General features: G+C 42.6%; 1 protein-coding gene and 1 pseudogene across 2 annotated transcripts; both read left to right on the top strand.

Moving 5' to 3' along the window:
- The first annotated feature begins 950 nt into the window (after positions 1 to 950).
- On the top strand, positions 951 to 2,293 carry LOC103701629 (lanC-like protein GCL2; annotated as a pseudogene). The gene is made up of 3 exons (XR_015988372.1): positions 951 to 1,186; positions 1,294 to 1,608; positions 1,687 to 2,293. The product of XR_015988372.1 is annotated as a lanC-like protein GCL2 (transcript).
- Positions 2,294 to 15,669: 13,376 nt separating this feature from the next.
- Positions 15,670 to 17,479, top strand: LOC103701621 (uncharacterized protein At4g19900-like). Its single transcript, XM_008783760.5, has one exon. It carries the CDS (start codon positions 15,804 to 15,806, stop codon positions 17,337 to 17,339), a length of 1,536 nt encoding a protein of 511 aa, XP_008781982.3. The 5' UTR covers positions 15,670 to 15,803; the 3' UTR covers positions 17,340 to 17,479.
- Positions 17,480 to 22,665: the final 5,186 nt, after the last annotated feature.

Genomic DNA, 22,665 nt, shown 5'->3' with positions numbered 1-22,665 from the left:
AGATAAAAAGCCCATTGAAAACTTCTAATGATTGCTATGAAAGCAGCCAATGCCAACCTCAAATCTTGCTTGGTGCATTTCTTACTAACTAGGCCTAGGTAGTTATAGTACTGGATAGTTCTCCCCAAGGTTCGCCGAACTAATACTGGAGGGCTTATTGGCCGATGACCAGTTTGACATGGCGTGGATCCATATTGTGCCGTTCTGTGGCATACCAAAATAGAGAGACCCGAGATGGAGGGGGAGGGGGAGAGAGAGGAAAAAAGAGAGGGAGGGAGGAAGGGTGAGGGAGAGGCTTGGATCCGGTGAGAGGGATAGGAGGGGGAGAGAGAGCAACTTTTACCTAGGGAGAGGAGGGGGACAAAGAGTGACTTACCTAGGGAAAGAGGGGAGAAGAGGACCAGCCATAGTGTCATCCTTTGTGGAACAGAGGAGAAAGGGAACGAAGTAGAGAGAATCACAATCACGGTCCTCAGTTTCAAAACCCTTTTTATTTTAAAATTTCGAGTTGAAATTGGTAGACTATTTATCGAGTTCACTAAAAGAAAGTTGGCAAATGGTTTGTCGACTTCAATTCGAATTTTAAAAATAAAAAAAGTTTTTGAAACAGAAGACCATGATTGTGATCCTCAATTGATTCATTTTGGTACACCTCAAACTGATCGGTACAGTATGGATCAGCAACCCTTGGTTCTCCCTCCCCTTTCTCCAGAAAAGAGAAAAAAAGAAAGGGGGAGAAAAGCTGATAGCAATTTCGAAGAAATTCTTCTAGGGTCTAATTTTTGTTTCCATAAACCAAGCAAATTCTGCAATCTTCACAAGAGATAACAGATACAAGCAACAAGAAACAACCAAAATTCTCCAAAAACCTTTTTGTTCTAAAAAAATCTCCAGAAAAATCGGAGGCTTTCACTTTCTAAATGGCTTGCTAGAGTTTTCTATCTTATTCTGTCCTAATTTCATTTAGTAGAATGTGTTCCGGTGTGATTAGATATTCATTAGGGTGATGCATACCATTTTCTTAATCATGTTTCTTTGTTATAATATTAGCTTTCTTTTTTCTAAACAGATTAAAATGCCTGGTAAAGTTCCAAATGAGCTTTTGTATGGAAGAGTTGGATACTTATGGGCTTGCTTTTTCTTGAATAAACATATAGGTGAAGGGACAATCTCTTCAACCCACACAGTGAGTGATTCTTCTCATCTCCACTCCTGTTGTTGTTTTCTCTCTGTGAGTCTCCATAATGACTTTTAATCTAACATTTATTAACTGTGAAAATTAAACCTGCATAGGGTGCAATAGCAAAGGAAATCATCATGGATGGACAGAGGCTATCCAACAGAGGCAGCTGCCCTCTTATGTATGAGTGGTAGGGGGAGAAATATTGGGGTGCTGCTCATGGACTGGCAGGGATTATGCACATCCTGATGGATGTGGAACTGAAACCGGATGAGAAGGAAGACATAAAAGGTACCCTCCACTATATGATTCAAAACCGCTTCCCTAGTGGGAACTACCCCTCGAGTGAGGGCTCCTATGATGACCGCTTAATGCATTGGTGTCATGGTGCCCCAGGCGTTGCTCTAACTCTCACCAAGGCCGCTCAGGTGATCATCCTGCCATCACAATAGTTTGATTCACTTCACTTAATGCAGACTCCAATATCAACAAAATATTATGATCAGGTCTTCCAAGAAGAGCAGTTTCTGCAGGTGGCTGCAGAGGCTGCCGAGGTGGTATGGAGCCGAGGCCTGCTAAAGAGAGTGGGAATTTGTCATGGTATCAGTGGGAATGCTATGTGTTCCTTGCGCTGTACAGGCTAACTGGCAATGTGGTGTACCTATATCGGGCTAAAGCTTTTGCTTGCTTTCTTCTAGACAAAGCTAGACAAAGCTAACAAGCTGATTGCAGATGGGCTGATGCACAGTGGTGACCACCCATATTCGCTGTTCGAAGGGCAGGCTGGTATGGCATATCTCTTCCTCGACATGGTCAGACCCTCTGAATCAAGGTTTCCAGCTTACGAGCTTTGAATTTGCATGTGTTATGTGAAAACTAGGTTAGGAGGCAAATGTGCCATTTTGTGCTTGAGTTGTAAAAATGGGAAGAAGGAAAATCTAGCTGTAGCTGACCTTGAGAATTGGAGGGGGAACTGCTCTTATCACCAAATTGCATGCCAGATGCTGCCTACTTTGTATAATATACTCAAGGTCATAGACATGCCTGTATGATATTTGGATTTGCGGTTTTTGATAACTCAACCTTTGTCAGAAGATAGTGCTAGGAATCATTTTGGACTCACGTTTCGTGATGTGGAATTGGCGTTCACGTTTCACTAATGATTCACCAAAAATACGTTGCACTTTCTACATGGTTTTCTGTTCCATGTCAATATTGGTTTTATTTTTTTGGCAACCTCAGAATGCAATAAGAATTGATGAAGGCAGTCCATCTCAGGATCTTCCTCGTTAATTGTTATTCGGCTGGCGCGACTATTGCTTGTGAAGTGGAAATGTGCCCATACATTATATTGCTTTGGCTACGGCGAAGCCTATAACCCCCTGAAGCAAATCCTTCTACCCAAAAGCACCCAAGCTCCTTTCTATACAGCTATATAAATGGGGGGAAACAGAGGAGTTTCACCTTTCCATACAGCTATTTTTCTGCCTGCACTGGATTGCTGAAGGCGGGGATGGTAATGTTGGGAGCAAAAACTGGGTGGCATATGGGGATGACAGTGTCATCCAGGACGAAGGATTGGGACCAAGGGCAAAGGCTCGGAGCAGATGGCAGTACCGTGTTGCTGTTTTTAGTGAGAATGAATTCGGCAGGGTGGTGCTCCAGAAGAGTATCAGCCAAAATCCCTGTTACACGGGAGACAGATTCTTCTTTAAATGATGTAATTTCATGCAAGGAAAAAGTTTGCTCCAAAGATCGATAGACGATGATCGTTGATTTCATTGTTATGCTCAAAGCCATTTTGCATGATGTAACTTGATGCAAGGAAAAACTTTGTCGTAAAGATTGATGACGCTCATTAATTTCATTGTTATGCTCAAAGGCATGTTTCACGTCGGATGCACGAGGGAAGTCGTGCGTTTAATGCAAAACTGCAGCAAAGCAGCGACAATCACCAATGTGGTCCTGCCATAGCTTTCAGCAATTATGGCTCAAGTCTTGTCCTACAGTAATGGCAAATTTTATGTAATGCCAAGGTTAATGCATTTTTTCACTTCAAATTGAGCTAAAACTGAATGCACCCTTAACAATGAGTTTTATGGAGGAATAGTTGCTTTTTCTTTCATGGAAACCTAAACAAAGGTATTTCCGTTAATTGATGTGCATTTGACATGCCTAGGTCAAGTGCAAAGAACATTTGATGGTCATACGACCTTTAATATTCTCTTCATGATTCCCTTACTTTTCCTGAGATTTTTCTTTTTATAAATACTTGGCTCCTCTCCCTCTCTCTCTCTCTCTCTCTCTCTCTCTCTCCCCCCTGCTTTTTAAAAAGAGATCAAGAGAGGATTTGCTTGCCAAAAGAAATGGAAACAAAAAAACAGAGGGTGAAATGAACATTTTCTAACGCAAGATCTTTTCAGATACTATTTTATGGGAAAGTGTAATGCTCAAGGGAGAATCCTCCTACCAAAATTTTTCCTCCACTGGCAGAAATGACACGCGACAGGAAGAGAGTTCATGAGTACAGAGGATCTGATTGCCATGGAATATGACTTGTTTGCTGTCTATCTTATCCTTTCAGGCAACGTGGCTTGCTAGGATGATAGCAGTGCAAGAGAAAAATTGGAAATGGGAGTGGCGTTGTTGCATTGCCCTATAAAAACAGCAAATATTTTGGGTCACCCACCACATGCACGGAAAATTCGTCAAACGCAAGATCACTCATTCGATAATTTTATAGTCAGCTGATTCTTATATTTGATAGCAAATTTTATGAGCGGTACCAATGCCGTTGCCATAGAGTGAGAGAATTGTTTGTGTAAGCAATTATATAATTTATGAAGAAAATATTTTGATTATTGCGGGGCACGCTGTTACTATTTTTTTTTGAAAATAATCACATTCATTTGATCTCGAAAAAATAGCGCATGACGAGAGCTGCTCCTTGCCCGGCAGGCCCAGAGGGCTGGGCCCGGGGAGGGCGGAGATGCTCCTCTCTATGGCGTGAGATAGCGAGGTACTTGCCATTGGTGTCGAGTCACACCCGATGGCTGATAGGTGACGGGCGTAGCATCGACGTGGCCGGGGACCCGAGGGTCGATGGCCTTCCTCTGCGGCTTTGGCCGACTATGGTTAGTGTCGAGGCTGGGAAGGGTCTCCTGGTCTGTGATCTCATGACTCCCGGGGCAGTTGGCTGGGATGAGATTCGTTTGGCCCGTTACTTCAGGCAGCATTTGGCGGAGCGGGTCCGCTCACTCTCTTTCCTACAGAGTGGTGGACCTGATGTACGTGTGTGGAGGTCCTCGTCCAGATCTAGGGTCAGGATGGGCGACCTCTCCCGCATCCTTAGGCGGGCGTACGAGCCTGGCCCAGATTGTGTCTGGATCTGGCGATTGGAGCTTCACCCGAGGGTAGCGTTGTTCCTTTAGAAAGTGGTCTGGGACCGTCTTCCTACGAGAGCTGTACTTGGAGGTCGAGGTTTGAGGATCCCATTGGTGTGTGAGGATTGTGGTGTGGCCGAGACGGTGGATCATGCCCTGTTTCGGTGCTCATGGGCTAGGAGTACTTGGCGTCTGGCAAGGATCCCACAGGAGGTATGGCGCTGTAGGGACCTGTTCTTACAGGCCATGCGTCAGGGCTCGGAGTCCCCGGCGCTTCGTCAGGAGGTTGTTCGAGCGAGCTGCACTGCTTACCAGATCTGGCTGGTTAGGAATGCTCGCACCTTCGGCGAACGACGTATGTCGCCGCGATTTTGTGGTCGAAAATGCATGCGTTCAGGCGGCAGAGCTGGGTTACACCATCCCTGTTGGAGGGACCTTGATAGCTCGGGACATCTGGGGTTCCCATTCTGCTTTGGCAGTTTCCCGTATGGTGTTTTTCACCTGGGAGCCCCCACCCCCGAGTTTCCTCAAGGTCAACTTTGATGGGTCTGTCCTGGATGGTGGCACACGGGGTGGCGTGGGTTTTGTTATTCGGGACCCGTCTGCCAGAGTTGTAGCTGCCGGTGGCAGTCAGTTATTTGACACTTCGGTTCCGATTGCGGAGCTGAGAGCAGCCTGGGCGGGCCTTCGCCATGCCCGGTGTGTCTTACAGGCTAGGTCCATCATCCTGGAGGGTGATTCAGCCATTGTCATCAATTGGATCCAGGGGGTCCAAGGGATGGCGACAGTGATCATCCTTTGCTTCGTGACATTTGGGCTATGGCGAGGGATGGATGGGCCTTTCAGGCCAAGCATATTTACCGTGAAGGTAATGGTGCCGCGGATTGGATAGCTGCGTATGTAGCTTGTCATTTCGGAGGTACCTTGTGGATTGATGATGGGGAGTTGCCTTTGGTACTTCGAGGTATCTTATTTTTTGATCTTATTGGGTGTATCCATTTCCGTCGGGTATGATACCTCGTTTTAGCAGGAAAAAAAAAAAAAAGCGCATGACTAGATATTTGTGATTTGAAGAGCAGGCACGGCTGGCTGGCAATATAACTTGGGCAAATCTTCCCAACAATCTCAACTTTTTCAGGTGAAAGAGTTGACGAGCTGTATGCACAGATCGATCAGAGGATTTTGTAACTCGATCGAGAACGTGCATGCATGAACCACGCGACAACCTCCTCTTCCAGCTACCCACCAAGGTATCTTAATTAGGTGGTACACGCCAAACGAGCGCATTAATTGGCCCCATCCCCCTTCACGTTGCTTTCCCCCACCAGCTAACACTGAATGAAAACGTTCCATCAACCCAACATGAAATATTTCAAATTATTATTAAATCTAAAAGGAAAAAGAATTCATTCCTTCCTCCGTATCGATCCCGCCACCTCAACCTCGATAAATATTATATATTTCAAATGGTACTCGAGAAGAAGGAACGTCTGTGCTTCGCTTCCTAAGGTGTCGGTTCTCCCTGCGGCTCGGCTCGGCTCGGCTAACTGGATAAATCGGCCGAAAGATAACCGGCCTCAAAAACGTTCCGGTATCGCCGACACGTCCAAATATGGGGCCCTCTAACTCTACGGCCGTCGTTATTTTAAATTGTGATAAGATTAACGATTGTTCTCGATCTAGATGTATCCTAGGCTGTGTTATGGGTCTAAATAACGACACTATAACTATTATAATAGTTGTTATAATGGTTTAGGCCACCTCCATCGTGTCCTTGCGGTAAATAACGTGAAAAATTATAACAGCTATCATTTTCTATTGTAATGGCCCTTTATAATATAAATAGCAAGCATTATTTTTAATGTGCATTCTCTTAAAAAAAAATAATGCTTTTCAACATTCAATTTAATTATTTCAAATTTCCTCCAAGATGATTGTGAGGTTATTTTGTCCAATAAAAATGTGAAGGAAAAGATAGCACTATTATTTTTCCATTTTTTTTTATAATATCGTTATAATAGCCATCATTTTGATAATTATTTTAATATTAAAATTTGAAAAGTTGACTTTTGGGATAGAAAACAGTCAATATAACCATCAAACAGCCAATAACAAGCTACCAGCCGGTCCATTATAACAGGGCAACGTGTTAATTAAAGCCTTGGAACGAGTTTATTTGAGAAGGAGATTGTAATTAGAATTATTAGCTAATAATGAATAAATATGGTACTTTTCTCTGTTCAAATGATTGTTTATTGATTAAGAGTCCAAATTAAGGGATGGGACATAGAAAGGACAACTGCGCTCTCAAGTTTGAAATCAAGGGCCCAAATTAAAGCGGCATATGACACCAGAAAGAAGAAGAGCGCAGCGGTTATAACTGAGGACCAGTAGAATCTGCGAGTTGGCAGAGTTGTCATTGGTGGCTGCGATGTAGGTTGAGGACAAATGAGTTGCATGTCTTGCTTGTTTCTGCCCAAAACTTTAACTAAACACTCGTATAATGCAAGAATTTTTATGCAAATGAACGAAGGAAACCTCCCCCAGGAATCCTTAACGTAATGTAAGCTAGAATTTGATATTTCAGAGGTAGGTGGGACATTGATTTCCCAACGACTGTCGGTGATCTAGAACTGCCATTCCCTTTTTGTTTTTTCTCCTCCAAAGATTAGGTTTCTATTAAAAAGAAGAATAGTTGTAGGTTTTCTGCCTTCCACCCAAAAATTAAAAAAAAAAAAAAAAACAAGAGTGGATAATTTCCTTCATTAAACAAATAGAAATGATTGTATACAACAAAACTTTTACTTAGGGTGCCAACAAATTCAATTGATACAAGTCACTGGGGTTTGGGTGATGGTACCCGCCTTCCCTAAGTTCATGATCTTAATAAATTTGATAAATCTTAATTATTTTCTTTCTTGAACTACATATGTGATATTTTTTTTTTCTTTTCGCGGTCTATGGTAATGTAAATATCTTTCAGCTACTTGCATCTCTGCATGCGCTAATATGAATCAGTCATTGCTCCTTAGCATTGTCTTTAAGCCCATTTTGTTAATCTGTATATAGTACGAAAAATAGGAGTTGCTAGCTAGCTAGTTGAATTGGTAGAGTTGCAGGGTTTTGATTACTATGATGAGATTGAATGTCACCCTCACCTTGATTCAACCAGACTTTTCTCTATTTTAGTTCTCCAAAGAAGAAGATAGTAGACCTAGAGCATGCTTTAAAAGTTATTTGTGATGGCCTAAATTCATCTAGTGATACATGCTAATATGTTATTATTTTTCTTACGATCAAATTATAACTTTATGAAGTTTTATTTCTTAAGAAATTGGGATACAAGGTAATCATCATATTAGACAGTGAATGACCTAATATTTTAATAACAAAATTCCCCTAAAATTCAAGTTAGCGTGAATACAATGATATTTCCCAAAATAAATTATAAAAAGTTGTAATAAATCCTTACATGTATAAAGGTGAAATTCCTTGCATGAATAATAAAATAAATTATAACATTTTGTCCAAGCATGTAGACCCACTCAAGTAAAAGGAAAAAAGGGTTTTGCCGCTATATGTTTTTGTCGTCTATAAATATATGGATTTGTAGAAAATTGCTAAGCAATTGGCCATCAAAAGGTTTTTTTTTTCTTTCAATTTTTTGAACTAAATTGAATGTGTCATCCAATATTAGATTAGACTAGGTTAGCCACCTAACTCCATAGATCAATCCTCTAAATAATTTCTCCACCTGCGTTCCTCTCTTTTACATACCCTTTTTTTTTTTTGGTAAAACGGTCACTCACCTTAATTTGATGTGAGTACAACCAACTGAGTCAAGATATAAAACGTGGCCTAAAGAAGTAGATACTTTTATGTACCCTTCAAGCTCTAGATGATGCTCACCAATATTGATAATATATTGGTTTGTTCTTCCACCATGCTCAGCAACCTGCTCTAAACCTCAACTTGCTTGCACTGCTCTCCCCCATATGCCAATCAACCTTAATAGTTGCAAATTGAGTTTGCCAACAGTCGCAGTCATTTTGTTGAAGTTACTCTCAAATTAATAAAACAACCTTCCACTTATAGCTATGAACCATACTTGCTATTCAAACTTGAAGTTGAAACTAGCTATTATCTGTAGGACCTTAGCCTTTTAATTCATAAAAGTGGTCAACATTAAGAGGAAAAAATTATGTTACACTGATTTGAAGGAGCACCATTGCAAAATTCAAATCAATTCTAGCTTATATGCGCTGGATAGATACAGCTTGCCGCTTACAACAATTGTCATGCATCTAAATTTGTAAGAGATACATGTACGTTGAGATGCCCAACAATGATACCTTTTTAAAAGCAAACCAAAGAAAACTGCATTGCAAGAAAGTGTCAGTGGGTTTCATTATTTGGTGAACTGGGATATGCTGTACCAGTCGAAGGAGCAAGGTAGTTTGGATATCAAGAACATCGATCGATACGATGAATCAAGCTCTTCTTGCTAAATAGGCTTATTAGAAGCATTTGAATGGATTAGATAACTCTTGGTGAAAACAGATTAACTATGCCTATTATTCAAGAAGAAAATTTGGAATGGGAATAAGGAAAAGCCTCACAGGTCTTTCCCCAGTTTGGAAGGATACTTGTATGCAAGCCAAGACATTTTGGAGTTGTGTCACCTTCAATATTGGAAACGGGGAGAGCATTCGTTTTGGAGAGGATGCATGGACTGGTTCGGTGCCACCATGCCTGTCTATTTGAGGACCTTTATACTAAGAGCTCTGAAGCCGAACGCATCTGTGTCTTCACCATGGAGCTGTAGATCTCTCTCTTGGCACATTGGATTGAGAGGCCCTTTGACTCACCAAGAGACATGCCATTTGGACTCTCTTCGTGGCATCCTCGCACCAGTAAGACCCTCTCGGATTGCTGACATGCCGGTATGAAAGCACACCCAAAAAGGTACGTTTTCTGTGGACTCTTTCTACAGCTTCAGCAATTTTGGTGGTCTAAGATGTTCCTGTTGCTGCTGAATTCCGAACTAAGGTCGGAGTGCAACTCGAATGTCTCTGAGATTTGCGGAACCGAGCTAAACTGGCTGGCCGAGGTGTGGAAAAGCTGATCTTCTTTAGAGATGGCATGCAAGAAACTTGCTTGTCAGAGTTTCCAACAGAGAACCCTCCAATGCTTAAAAATGCAGAAGCAACCGTATAGAAGAGTGGGATTTCAACATAGTTGAATTCTTTGTAAATGGTGTTTTCATCTCATATTTAAGATCCCCTAGGATGCCCCTTTATATAGGGCAGTCTGTTTTATCGTTACCTGACTTGAAGTGACATGTGTCAATGGATAGGTAACGGCTGCCAATATGGCTACGACGTGGGCATCATTCTGTTTGGGTAGTGTACGACATTGACAACATGCCGAATGCAGAGTTACCACAACTGCAGATTGCCGGAACTACTAGTCTTTATCGGCACGTGCCGATTGGCTCTTCGGCTGATCGGCTCTTTAGTTGGGCCGAAGTTATTTACCTCAGTTTATACCAAAATCAAGGAAGTCGGCCGATCTGAAGTTGAGGTGCTTAATATTTTTTCCATCAGTTTCTATTACATAATTATTTGGAAGACAGTCATGCCTGAGAAGGGGAATGTCCTTTGGTTTTCTTTGAAATAATATATTGTATACAGGAGAAGTCTTAGATAAAAAGCAATGGGATGTGAGTTATATTATGTGGTTACAAGATGGAGTCTATCAATCATTTGTTTATTTGATGCCCCTTCATAAAAAGCATATGGTCCACTATCAAGCTCCAATTATAGTTCATTGACTGGCCTGCACATCTTCGTGATCTCCAGACAAGCTCACTACAAAAGAAAGGATATCTCCCGGCGCTTTGTTTGGTCTTTACCGACGCTTTTAAGCGTCGTCAGATTTTCAGCCAACGCCCCCAAAGCGTGGGTAAGACGTCGGGCAGGTGGGCGTGGGCTCGGTTTAGGCCGACGCGTCAGGAAAGCGTCGTCGATCTATGCGGACACTTTTGAGCGTCGTTCATCAGTGAGATAGCCGATGCTTAAAAGCGTCGGCGAATGTGGACCGACCCTTCAGGCGGTTGGTTTGTGTTGGAACAGGAGATCAATTATATTCAGCAGTTTGTTGGAAAGTTTGGAGGGAGGGAAATGCTAGATTGTTTCTTTTGAGGAGCTGTTCCATACATGCGGTACTTCAAAAAAAATTCAACTCTTACCACAGCTGGGAGCATATATATTTGTTCCAAGAAAGATGAGGATAAGCACGTTCATCTTTGGAGCAAGTCGCAATCTTTGGGGCACACTTTTGTTTAACTAAGTTTATTTCTTCTCTATAAATTCTTTTTTTTTCTAGACCGGGTGATTCATACAACACGTGTGTGTATGGATGCACCCAATAAAATCGAAAAACAAAATATCACGGAGCTCCCGAGGCAGCTCCCCATCCCCCTCCCACAGGGTGCTACTGGCATGGTTAACCATGCAGGTGTCCATTCAATCCGCAGCCTCGTTGGCTTCTCTAAATACATGCTTCGCATGGACAACCTCTCCATCTCTCATCATCATCCAGATATTGCGAATCAAGGGATGGTTAGCAACAGGAACCCTCGGACCTTCTTGGATCCAGTTGATGACCGTAGCCGAATCACCCTCCAAGATGACTGAACTAGCTGAGAGCACACGCTGAGCATGTCGAAGAACTGCCCAGGCAGCTCTTAGCTCCGCATTAGGAATCGTGCAGTTAAGTAACTGACAGCCTCCCACTGCCACGACCCTAGACTTTGGGTCCCTAATGACGAAACCCGCTCCACCCTTTGCGCCTCTATCCAGCACCGACCTATCAAAATTGACTTTGAGGAAGCTTGGGGGTGGGAGCTCCCAGGTGAAAAACACCATACAAGAAGTTGTCGAAGCAGAATGGGAACCCTAGATATCTCAAGCTGTCAAAATTCCTTCTAAGGAGGAAACATGACTAATCTCTGCCGCCTGCCATATCTGGTATGCTGTACAGGTTGCTCTAACTGTCTCCTAGCATGTCAATGGGTTGCGTGACCACCAATGGATGGTCCGTAAGAATTGGTCCTCCTGAGACCAATCCTTCCACAGCAGCCCCGCCGCCCTCGCCCATGTACACTAAAACAGTGCATGGTCCACCGACTCATCGGCTCTGCAAGCTCCGCAGTCAGGGGGCAGCCTCAATCTCCGTCCGCTGAGTACTGCTCTTGTCGGAAGCCGATCCCAGACGACCTTCCATAAGAACAGTGCGACCCTCGGATGGAGGCCTAGGCGCTAGACCCAGGCACACTCCGGATCTGGCTCATGCTCCGGCCGGAGCACTCGAGAGAGATCCCTCACCCTAACACCGGTCCTACATGACGTGCTCCACACCCGTGTATCTGGACCTGCATACCCCGGAATCAAAAGGGACTGGACCCTCTCAGCTAGGTGAGTCCCAAACATATGACCCAACCTAGCCTCATCCCAAGCAGCCCTGCCAGGGACAAAGAGGTCGCAAACCTACAGTCCTCCACTGCCTCAATGTCAACCATAGTCGGCCAGAGTCTCAAAGATAGGGCATCCACCCATGGATCGCCAACCACATCGATACTCCGGCCATCGCCTATCAACCATCTAGTATTCTCCACAATTGTGAGGAGGTATCTTGTAATCTTTCGCTACATAAATGAGCAACGACGCCCATTGCGAATTGCCCCTACAGTGCCCGTCCGGCCATATTTGCCAGTCATGGTCTGACTCTAGAACCTCTGCAGCTCCAACGTGAATCGAGCTGCATGTCGGGCAATCAACGCCTCGCACCTCTCCAGAAGAGAAAACACATCGAGGCCACCCTCCCTCACTGGTAGGCAGACACTCTCCCATGCCACTAAGTGCATTCCGTGACTCCCTCCATACGACCCCCACAGGAAGCTCCAAAGTAGCCGCTCGATTCTCATCAGCACTGTTTTCGGAACCACTATGTTTGCCATGAAGTGGACATGCATGAAAGCTAGCACTGGTCTAATCAACATCAATCTACCCATCATAAAGAGTGAAGATGCCCTCCAATCTGCTCTAAATCCTCTGCACCAGATTGGAGTACTCGGCCACCCGTAACCTTCTACCCATAATGGGTACTCCTAGATAGCTCCAGGTCCCATCCTGTACCGGCATCTCCAGTATCCCTTGAATCTTCTGCCTAACCCTATGCTCAATGCTAGGGCTGAAAAGAGATGGTTGACTTCTGAAGGTTTACCTTCTGCCCCGACACTGCACAGTACTCGGCTAATACTCTCCTAAGGACTCGTGCATCCGCTGCCCGTGCCCTGGCCAGGAGGAGACAATCGTCTGCGAACAATAAATGTGATATAGACCGAGACCCTGGGACGGGAACAAACGCCTCCAGCTTCCGGTTAGCACAAGCACCCCGCAGAGCCCGAGATAGGATATCTGAGCAGATGATGAATAAATATGGAGATAATGGATATTCCTGTCTAAGCCCTATAGTAGACCTAAAGAAGGAGGAAGGCATACCGTTAATCAAGATGGAAAACCTCGACCCCCGGACTGTATTCTTTTCATCCTTCTCTTCTTTCACCCTCTTCTTATCCTTTTACTATTGTTATTGTATCTATTCTGATCCTTAATAAATAGGTGAAAGCTTTTTGCTTCCTCCATTATCCAAAAAAAAGAAGTATTACAAGGGTTTTGTGCTCATATCTCAAATATTCATAATTATTAAAATTGTCAATCTTTTTTTAAATTAATTAAGTTGTTACATATATGAGAAATACCGAGAAATCCATGTTGGGTGTGGCCGCCTTTCATTGTTGGAGTGTACATCACATCCTTGGTCGGATTCATACGAGAAAAATTTTCTTTGGTAGCTAAAAGCATCTTTGGTTTGTTACAAAACAAATTTAATATTTAGCAAATAATTGTATTCTTACATATATGATGCAATGAGATATATTATATGGTAAGTCTCATGAGGAAGATCAACTCAATCATTTTTATAGCATGAACTTTATATTTTTCTTGCCCTTTCCCTCTAGCAGTGAAGGGGTGTATTCAACAAAGAAACGGAGTATTTGTAACCTTGTTATATAAGTACGGAAATAATAATGAATATCCCAGGGTCATTCATGAATGTGTTTGCCTTGTTATTCATTAAGGATACATGCATTTCGTTTCCATTGGCACTTTCTTACACAATATTTTTTTAACTTATTTTTATGACAATGTATGCCTTGTTATTTTTATGCCTTGTTATCCCAGAGTCTAGTTGGCTGCAAATAGGTGGGGTCGACCCGTGACCCGACCCGACCCGACCCGCGTAGACCCGACCCGACCCGAATTTTAGGACCCGCCGGTCCGGGTCGGGTCCTAAAATTGAACCCGAATCATTTTCTGGGTCGGGTCTGGGTTTACCAAACGGACTCGACCCGACCCGAATGGACCCGAAGAGAGAGAGGGGGAAAAAGCAAAAGAAAGTCTTTTTTTTTTTTTTTTTTTTGGCGTGGGTTGTGGTACTGTTGGTCAGTGTGGGAGGATAGCAAGTTAGCAACAAGCATAGGTTCACAGAATCCAAAGGAACGTCGGCCCGTCAGGATTCTCTCTCGATCTATTACACTGTTGAGACCTCTGGTGTCTCGGTAGCTGGCTTTTTTTTTTTTTTTTTTTTTTCCCTTCTGTTTTTTGGTTTTTGTTTCTTTTAACTTTTGAAGGGAGAAAGTGAGGGAACACTGCACCTGAATATGGGTCATGTGCCAGTTTTCTGTAATGGAATTGGATTTTGGAAGAAGGTCTGGGATTTTTTTTTGTCCTCGTGAGAGGGGAGCTGGGAGACACCGAGTTCCGTCCAACCAGTCATATAGATAAAAAATAGTGTGATATGAAATTTGGCTTGTAGACCGACTTAGTTAGTAAGTCATGGGTCATCTGTTCTGACTGTAGCTCAATTGCAAAGTCTTTCAAGTCATGGGTCACCCAGCACCTCATAATTATGATATGACCAAATTAGATTTGCCCAAATTTTTTCCCAAAAGCACAAAAAAATTGGACCCGATCAGACCCAGACCCGACCCGAATCAGACCCGGACCCGACCCGAACCCGACTCGGACCCGACCCGACCCAACCCGATCTTCAACCGGGTCGGGTCCGGGTCCAAAATTGGGACCCGAACAAAAAACCGGATCGGATCGGGGTCACCTAGGACCCGACCCGATCCGACCCATTTGCACCCCTAGACATGACACCCTCACAAAGAAAATCACTAGCCACCACTGTATAACCATAATTCCTTTTAGAGCATTATAGCATTTGAAAACTTAAAGATTTAGTTTAGTGAGATTTGATATTGTGAATATTAGAAAATGAAGATCTTATGTGAGTTATATAAAGAAATACAAGTGTTGTAGGAAGCATAGAGAGTTTGATGAATAAGAATTGTTTGATATCTGAATGATATTAATATTATTTGAAAATAAAAAGGATATCCATTAGTAGAACTTAGTATAAATACAAGGAATACAAGGAACATGTTGTAAATATAATCTTAATCATCCATGCCCTATCCAAGTGGCTTAAAGCATAATGAGAATCTCTATTGATGTATTGATGTATTGGAACATGCCATGCACCCAACCGAATATATTAATAAACTAACATGCCATGCACCCCCCCCCCCCTAATCAATAGGATGGTTACTTTAAAATGGAAAGAGAATCTCCTATAAAATGATATTAATTTTTAACTCGATAAACTCTATCACGCACACAAGTGGTGAGAATTTTGTACAAATTGCGCTGTCCTGGAAGCATTTACTTACAACCCAATCGATTCTGCTGGAGAGAATCCGTCCTTAACAATGAACGTGGTCCAACCAATCAGCTTTCAGACTACATTAAAATAAACAAATCCCTGCCTAATAATTCCAAACTTCGAAGCCATGCTCCAGCCGAGCCGAGAGACAAAGCCGTGCAGCCGTACTCTCAAACTGTCTCTCTCTCTCTCACGCACATTTTTTCCTTCCATTTTTCCGAAAGATTTTCCTCCAAACAAATTGTTTCCTTCTTTTCCGCCACTAACAATCCTTTGAATCTCCCCCGTCTCTCCTTTCTCTCAAAGGAAGTTGTTTTTCCCCAGCCAAATACAGGACACACCCCCTGGCTTTGGCCGTGGCTGGTCTTATTCTCTCCAATAGTCCAATGCCGACGCCAAGGCGGCCGTTTTCCTTCCTTCTCCTCCTACTCCGCACTTCCCTCGTCGCCCTCTCCCTCCTCCTCTTCCTCCTCGCCTGCAATGGCCTCGGCCTCGGTCTCCTCTGCCTCTCCAACGACCCTCCTTTCACTCCTCTGGGTGACCCCATCCCAATGACATCTTCGTTGCTTGTTTTGAGCGAAGAAACGCCAATCCTCACGCCCAGATCCCTCCACAGTGCTCACCTTTTGCATGAGGGCGGCCCTCCTTCCACGCCTCCGCTCGACCCGACACCAAAGATCGCTTCTTTGCACGCCCTGAGTGAAGAAATTTCAATCCCCAAGCCCGAAACTGATCAAAGGTCTCACCTTTTGCCTGAAAAAAGCCCTCCTTCCACTCCTTCGCGGAACCTGATCCCAAAGATCTTTTCTTTGCCCACCCCGAGGGAAGAAACTGGACTCCCCAAGTCCAAATCCCTCCAAGGTTCCCACTTTTTGCCGGATTCCAGCGATGGGCATCATCCTCCGACCCAGTCCAACTTCTCTCTACCTTCCAGGAAGCCGAAGTGGTCGAAAAGGAGTAAGCTTTTTCTCAGGTTGCTTCGGCCCAGTGCTCGGTCAAGTCTGTTCTCTGCAAGAGTTGCCGAGTTCTTTCGTGGCTATCGCTCCAATTCCCCGAATTCTCCTTGTAAGCATCGTTTCTTCATGACTTGGATCTCCTCCTCCGTAGCTTTCGGCCCCAGGGAGTTGTTTGCAGTTGAGAGCTTGTTCAAATCCCATCAAGATGCCTGCTTGCTCATTGTTTCCAACACTATGGACTCGGCGAGAGGCGAGAAGTTGTTGAGACGCTTCTCCGAGAGGGCCTTTCGGGTGGTCGCCGTGTCCCCAGACTTTGGCTACCTCTTCAGGAACACGCCTGCCGAGCCTTGGTTCAATCGGCTCTTGAGAGGGGAAATCGATCCCGGAGAAGTCTCCCTTGGCCAGAATCTCTCCAACTTGCTCCGGCTTGCAATCTTGTACAAGTATGGAGGAGTCTACATTGACACTGATGTCATAGTTGTGAGAAGCTTCGGTGGTCTGAGAAATGCCATCGGAGCACAGTCTGCCGATGCCGACACCGGGAACTGGAGCCGGTTGAACAATGCTGTGATGGTATTTGATGAGAAGCATCCGCTCGTTTATGAGTTCATCGAGGAGTTCACGAGGACCTTCGATGGGAGCAAGTGGGGTCACAATGGCCCTTACCTTGTTTCGAGGGTGGTTGCGAGGGTGGCAGGGAGGCCTGGTTTTGAATTTAGAGTATTACCACCAGCGGCATTCTATCCGGTGGATTGGAGCAGGATAAGGGGCCTGTTTCGGGGACCCAGAGATGGGAGCCATTTGAAGTGGGTGGGGGCAAAGCACAAATCGATTCATAGAGAGAGCTTTGCTTTGCACCTGTGGAACCGGCAGAGTCGGAGATTTGCGGTTGAGGAGGGGAGCGTCATTGGAAGAATAATGTCAGATTGCTGTCTGTTTTGCAATTCTTCAATGAATGCAATTTAAGTAGTAACAAAGAGCCATTTGGAGGATACAGTGATGATAAGTTGATCTCTGTTCTCCGTCTCTGATCACAACAAAGGGTAATGGATCCTTCGTAGAAGATAAACAACTCAAAAACTTTTCAAGAAAGGTGTATTCTTGATGAAGAATAATGGAGAAATGAGGTTAGGATGTTACTACTTGAAAATGGACTCAAATTTCATTGATTCAAGTGTATTTTCTGAAGTTACAAAGCTAGAAAATTTATAGGCAAATTTCCGTACGAATTTACACTTTCTAAGAGACAAGAACCAAGTTCCTAGAACATATTCAAAGTAATAATAAATTCTTCCCAAGAAACGAAGTTCATGAAACAGAAAATTCATGAACCACAGAAACCAAAGAGACAAAACATAAATTCTTTCCAACCAACGAAGTTCATGAATCAGAAAATTCATGAACCACAAAAACCAAAGAGACAACATTAACTAACCTTGGAAACCAAAAAAACAAAAGCTATAAGTCAAAGAGACAAAACATATGTCTAGCTTACAATTTCTAACAGCCCCCCTTAAGCTAGACAACCGTCATACCCAATTTCTTCTTCAAATGCTTGTATATGTCCACTTTCAAAGCTTTTGTAAGGATATCAGCAATTTGTTCTTGTATCTTGCAAAACTTCACATTCACGTCACCATCCTTCACTAAGTCACGAATAAAATGATACTTGATTCTTATATGCTTACTCCAGCCATGAAAAACTGGATTTTTGGTGAGAGAAATAGTTGATTTGTTGTCACAAAATAATGTAATACCTTCTTGTTGTGAATGCTTGAGCTCCTCTAAAATCCATTTTAGCCAAAGTGCTTGACAAGATGCAAAAGATAAAGAGATGTACTCTGCTTCAGCTGTATAAAGTGTCACCACTGATTGTTTCTTTGAAGTCTATGAAATAGCTCCTGAACCAATGTTAAAAATATATCTGGAAGTGCTCTTGCTATCATCAACACTTCCTCCCCAATTGCTATCACAATAGCCAATCAACCTTGTATTTTCAACACTTGCATAGTGAATGTCTTCGTCAATAGTTCCACTTACATACCTTAGAACTCTTTTTCCAGCTCTCCAATGATTTCTTGTTGGTGCTTCCATGAACCTACTAAGCATGCTCACTGAATACACAATGTCTGGCCTTGTAGTTGTCAAGTACATAAGACTACCAACAAGTCTTCTATAAAGTGTTGCATCAACACTTTTCTCACTATCAAATTTGCTTAGCTTTAAGCCTACTTCCATAGGTGTGTTCAATGGAGTGACATCCTCCATTCTAAATATCTTCAATAAGTCTCTTGCATACTTCTTTTGAGAAATGAAAATTTCTCTTTCACTTTGCTTAACCTCAATGCCAAGAAAGCAATGTAGGAGACCCATATCAGTTATCTCGAACTCATGATTCATAGCTTCTTTGAACTCTTCACACATACATGAATTATTGCTGGTAAAGATTAAATCATCAACATAAAGACAAACAATCAAAATCTCACATTGCTTGCCTTCTTTGGTGTAGAGAGTATGCTCAAATGGACACTTCTTAAATCCTTTCTTCATAAAATATTCATCAATTCGGCTGTACCAAGCTCTACGAGCTTGTTTCAAACTATAAAGTGCCTTCCTTAATTTGCACACCTTTTTTTCTTCTCCCTTCTTCACATATCCGAGTGGTTGGTTTACATATACTTTCTTCTTCAAGATAGTCATTTAAAAATGCTGATTTCACATGCATCTGAAAAATTTTTCATTTCTGTTGAGCTGAAAGTACTAGCACCATTCGAATGGTTTCAAGCCTAGCAACCGGTGCAAACACTTCTTGGAAATCAATGCCATACTTTTGCTTGTAGCCCTTCACCACCAAACGAGCTTTGTGCTTGTCAATTTCTCCTTGTGAGTTCAACTTGGTTTTGTAAACCCACTTCACATCAATTGCCTTCTTGTCATTAGGAAGTTCAACAAGCTTTCATGTTTTGTTTTTTCGAATTGCATCCATCTCTTGGTCCATAGCATACTGCCACTTTTCTTTTTTATTAGCTTCTTCAAAGCTAATTGGATCTGCATCTGTGAATAATGCAAAATCTATAATATCTTCATCATCAAGGATATTTCTAGTAGCTTCATAAATACCTTGTATGCTTCTTGTCCTTCTAGGAGGGGCACTAGAACTTGATGAAGATGCAGAAGAAGATGAAGATGAAACTGGAGATTGAGGTGGAGTGTGCACTTCTTCATATTCTTGCTCAATGCTTTCTTCTTCCATATCAACTTGGACAGATTTGCCTTTCTCTCCTTCTTGATTGAAGATCCAAAACTTTTCTTCATTGAACTTCACATCCCTACTCACAATAAGCTTCTTTGTGATGGGATTATAGAGCTTGCAGGCTTTAGAATTTTCTGCATAGCCGATGAAGATGCACTTTTCTGATTTCTCATCTAACTTCTTCTTTGTCAAGTCCGGAATATGTGCATAAGCAACACACCCAAAAATTCTCAAGTGATCAACACTAGGCTTGCGACCACTCCAAATTCCTTCAGGAGTTCCACCTTGTATACTATTTGATGAAGATCGATTCAATAGATAGACCGCACATGCCACCGCTTCAGCCCAAAAAGTATTAGGCAACCTTTTGGCCTTCAACATGCTTCTTGCTAACTCCATAATTGTCCAGTTTTTTCTTTCCGCAACGCCATTTTGTTGAGGAGTATGTCGTACAGTCATTTGATGTCGAATCCCACAATTCTTCAGAAAAGTATTGAATTCACCATCCATGTATTCACCACCACGATCAGTTCGCAACATCTTTATTTTGTAATCACTTTGCCTTTCAACTAAAGATTTGAAACTCTTGAAAATGACGAAGACTTCTAAATCCATGTCTTTCTAGAAAAATCATCAATGAATGTAAGAAAATATCGATTACCTCCAACAGAAGTTGTTTGCATTGGCCCACAAAGATCTGAATGAATCAACTCAAGAGGACTAGATGCTCTCCAAGACTTCCCCGCCAGAAAAGAATTACGATGATGCTTGCCAAGTACGCATCCTTCACAAACTTGCTTTTGGAGATCAACGTTTGGCAATCCTTCAACAAGATTCTTCTTGCTCATAAAAGACAAGGTCTTGAAACTCAAACGACCAAATCTAAAGTGCCAAAGCTATAACTTGTCCTTGATGGTGGTGCTGAAACAATAATCAACTTGGGCATAAAACTTTAAGAAAAATATCTTACTTGTTGTCATCTTCACCATTGCAATGAGAACTCCTTGCTTGTCCTTGATTTCACATGTGTCTTCCTTGAGATTTAGGTGATATCCTCCAATGAGGAGTTGTCCGACACTCAAGAGATTGTGCTTGAGTCCAGGAACATAGAAAACTTTGGAGAGGCGCTTCATCCCCTTCTTGGTTTGCACAAGTATATCATGCATCCTTTGACAGCAAGTCTTTTATCATCACCAGTTCTGACCTCTCTTTGGATAGATTCATCAAGTGTTACAAACACCTTCTTGTTTCCGGTCATATGATTGCTACAACTGCTGTCTAAGTACCAGACTTCATCATAAGAAACTTCCTACACATTACAAGCAAGAAAAATAAACTCTTCCTCTTTAGTTTCATCATTAGCGTGCATGAAATTGGACTCTTTCTTCTCCTCCGCAAGTCTTTTCCACAAAATTTAATTGTATGACCATATTTAGAACAATGATAACACAGAACATGGGCCAAGGAACTTCGTCCTCTTCCTCTTCTCAAAGAAGAAGACTCATTTTCCTTTTTGTCATCATCTTGTTGTCTTCCTTCATTGCCTCTTCCTCCGTAGCCTCTACCTCTTCCATGGTAGGTGCCTCTTCCTCTTCCTCTTCTCAAAGTAATTTGAGTCTTGAATGCTTATTCAATAGGAGAAGAATCATATTGCTTCATACGCAACTCATGAGATTGTAAAGAACCCAACAAGCTTTCTACTGAAAGTGTTGACAAATCTTTCGATTCTTCAATTGCAACAACAATAGACTCAAACTTTCGTATCAAACTTCTAAGGATTTTTGCAACAATCTTTTGATCTTGAATCTTGTCTCCATTTACTCTTAATTGATTAGAAATAGAGATGACTCAGTTGAAGTAATCTTCAATGGATTCCGAGTCCTTCATCTTGAGTGAGTCAAACTCACTCCTTAGAGTTTGAACTCTCACCATCTTGACTTTGTCCTTTCCTTTGTAAGAGGCATAGAGTGTGTCCCATGCTTGCTTGGCTGAAGTTGATTCGCAGATCCTCTCAAATATGGGAGCATCTACCGCTTGATAGATAAAAAATATAGCTTTCTTATCTTTCTTCCAATTGAGGATGATAGTGTTATTTTGATGATTAACAAGCAATAATCGAGAGTATGTTATAAGTTAATTCGATACTTCATTTATAAGTCTGTTACTCTCAGTATATTTGTATAATAAGTTAAAGATGCATTTCATTGTTTACTTGGATGAATCTAACCTTGAGTTGCAGCAAAGTGTGGATTGAGTCGACCCAAAGGATGATTGAGTCGACCCCGGCACATCAAGAAAGCATTTGGCACACTTCTGCAAAAATGGCACAGATGAACAGTAAGTTGGGTCGACCCAAGGAAAGCATGAGTCGACCCAAACATCAAGCTTCTCAACTCAGAAAATGGTTCTCTGGAAATACTGAGAGGGTCGACCCAAGATAAAGTTGAGTCGACCCAAGCTTGAGTCGACCCAAACTCTGAGTGGGTCGACCCAAAGGCAAGACAGAACAGATGACAGAAAAGGTTCTCTGGAAACTCTGAGAGGGTCGACCCAAGAAGAAGTTGAGTCGACCCAACTGAACTTTGAGTCGACCTAAAGAAATGTTGGGTCGACCCAAGTGAAGGAGGCTGAATTGCAAGTTTCTGTGGTTCTGAGAGGGTCGACCCAAGGAAAGTTTGAGTCGACCCAAGTGAAAGTTGGGTCGACCCAAGGACAGGTTGAGCCGACCCAAACACGGGCAGAAGCATAACGGCTAGTTCTGTAGAAGTACTTTTTGTCCTTCCAACAGTGAGTAACGGCTAGTTTTTGAATTCTAACCATTGGGGCTTGTCCAATGGATGAAGAAAACTATTTAAAGTGGCACTATTCATAAGAGAGAACATCCTTTTGCAAGAATATCAAAGAGTACACAAGAAAGACAAAGTGCCCTAATCTTCTTCATCCAAGTGCTTCATTCAAGAGTCAAAAGAAAGTGGTTGAGCAGATTCAAAGAGTCATTAAGAGCTCCATCCACCCGTGAAGAGTGAAGCATCCTTGACA

Source organism: Phoenix dactylifera, chromosome 6 (assembly GCF_051530095.1).
Source record: "Phoenix dactylifera cultivar Ajwa chromosome 6, Ajwa_hap1_PhDact_Kaust_v1.1, whole genome shotgun sequence".
In the NCBI taxonomy this organism is placed as follows: domain Eukaryota; kingdom Viridiplantae; phylum Streptophyta; class Magnoliopsida; order Arecales; family Arecaceae; genus Phoenix; species Phoenix dactylifera.
This window is presented reverse-complemented; position numbering and strand designations above follow the sequence as displayed.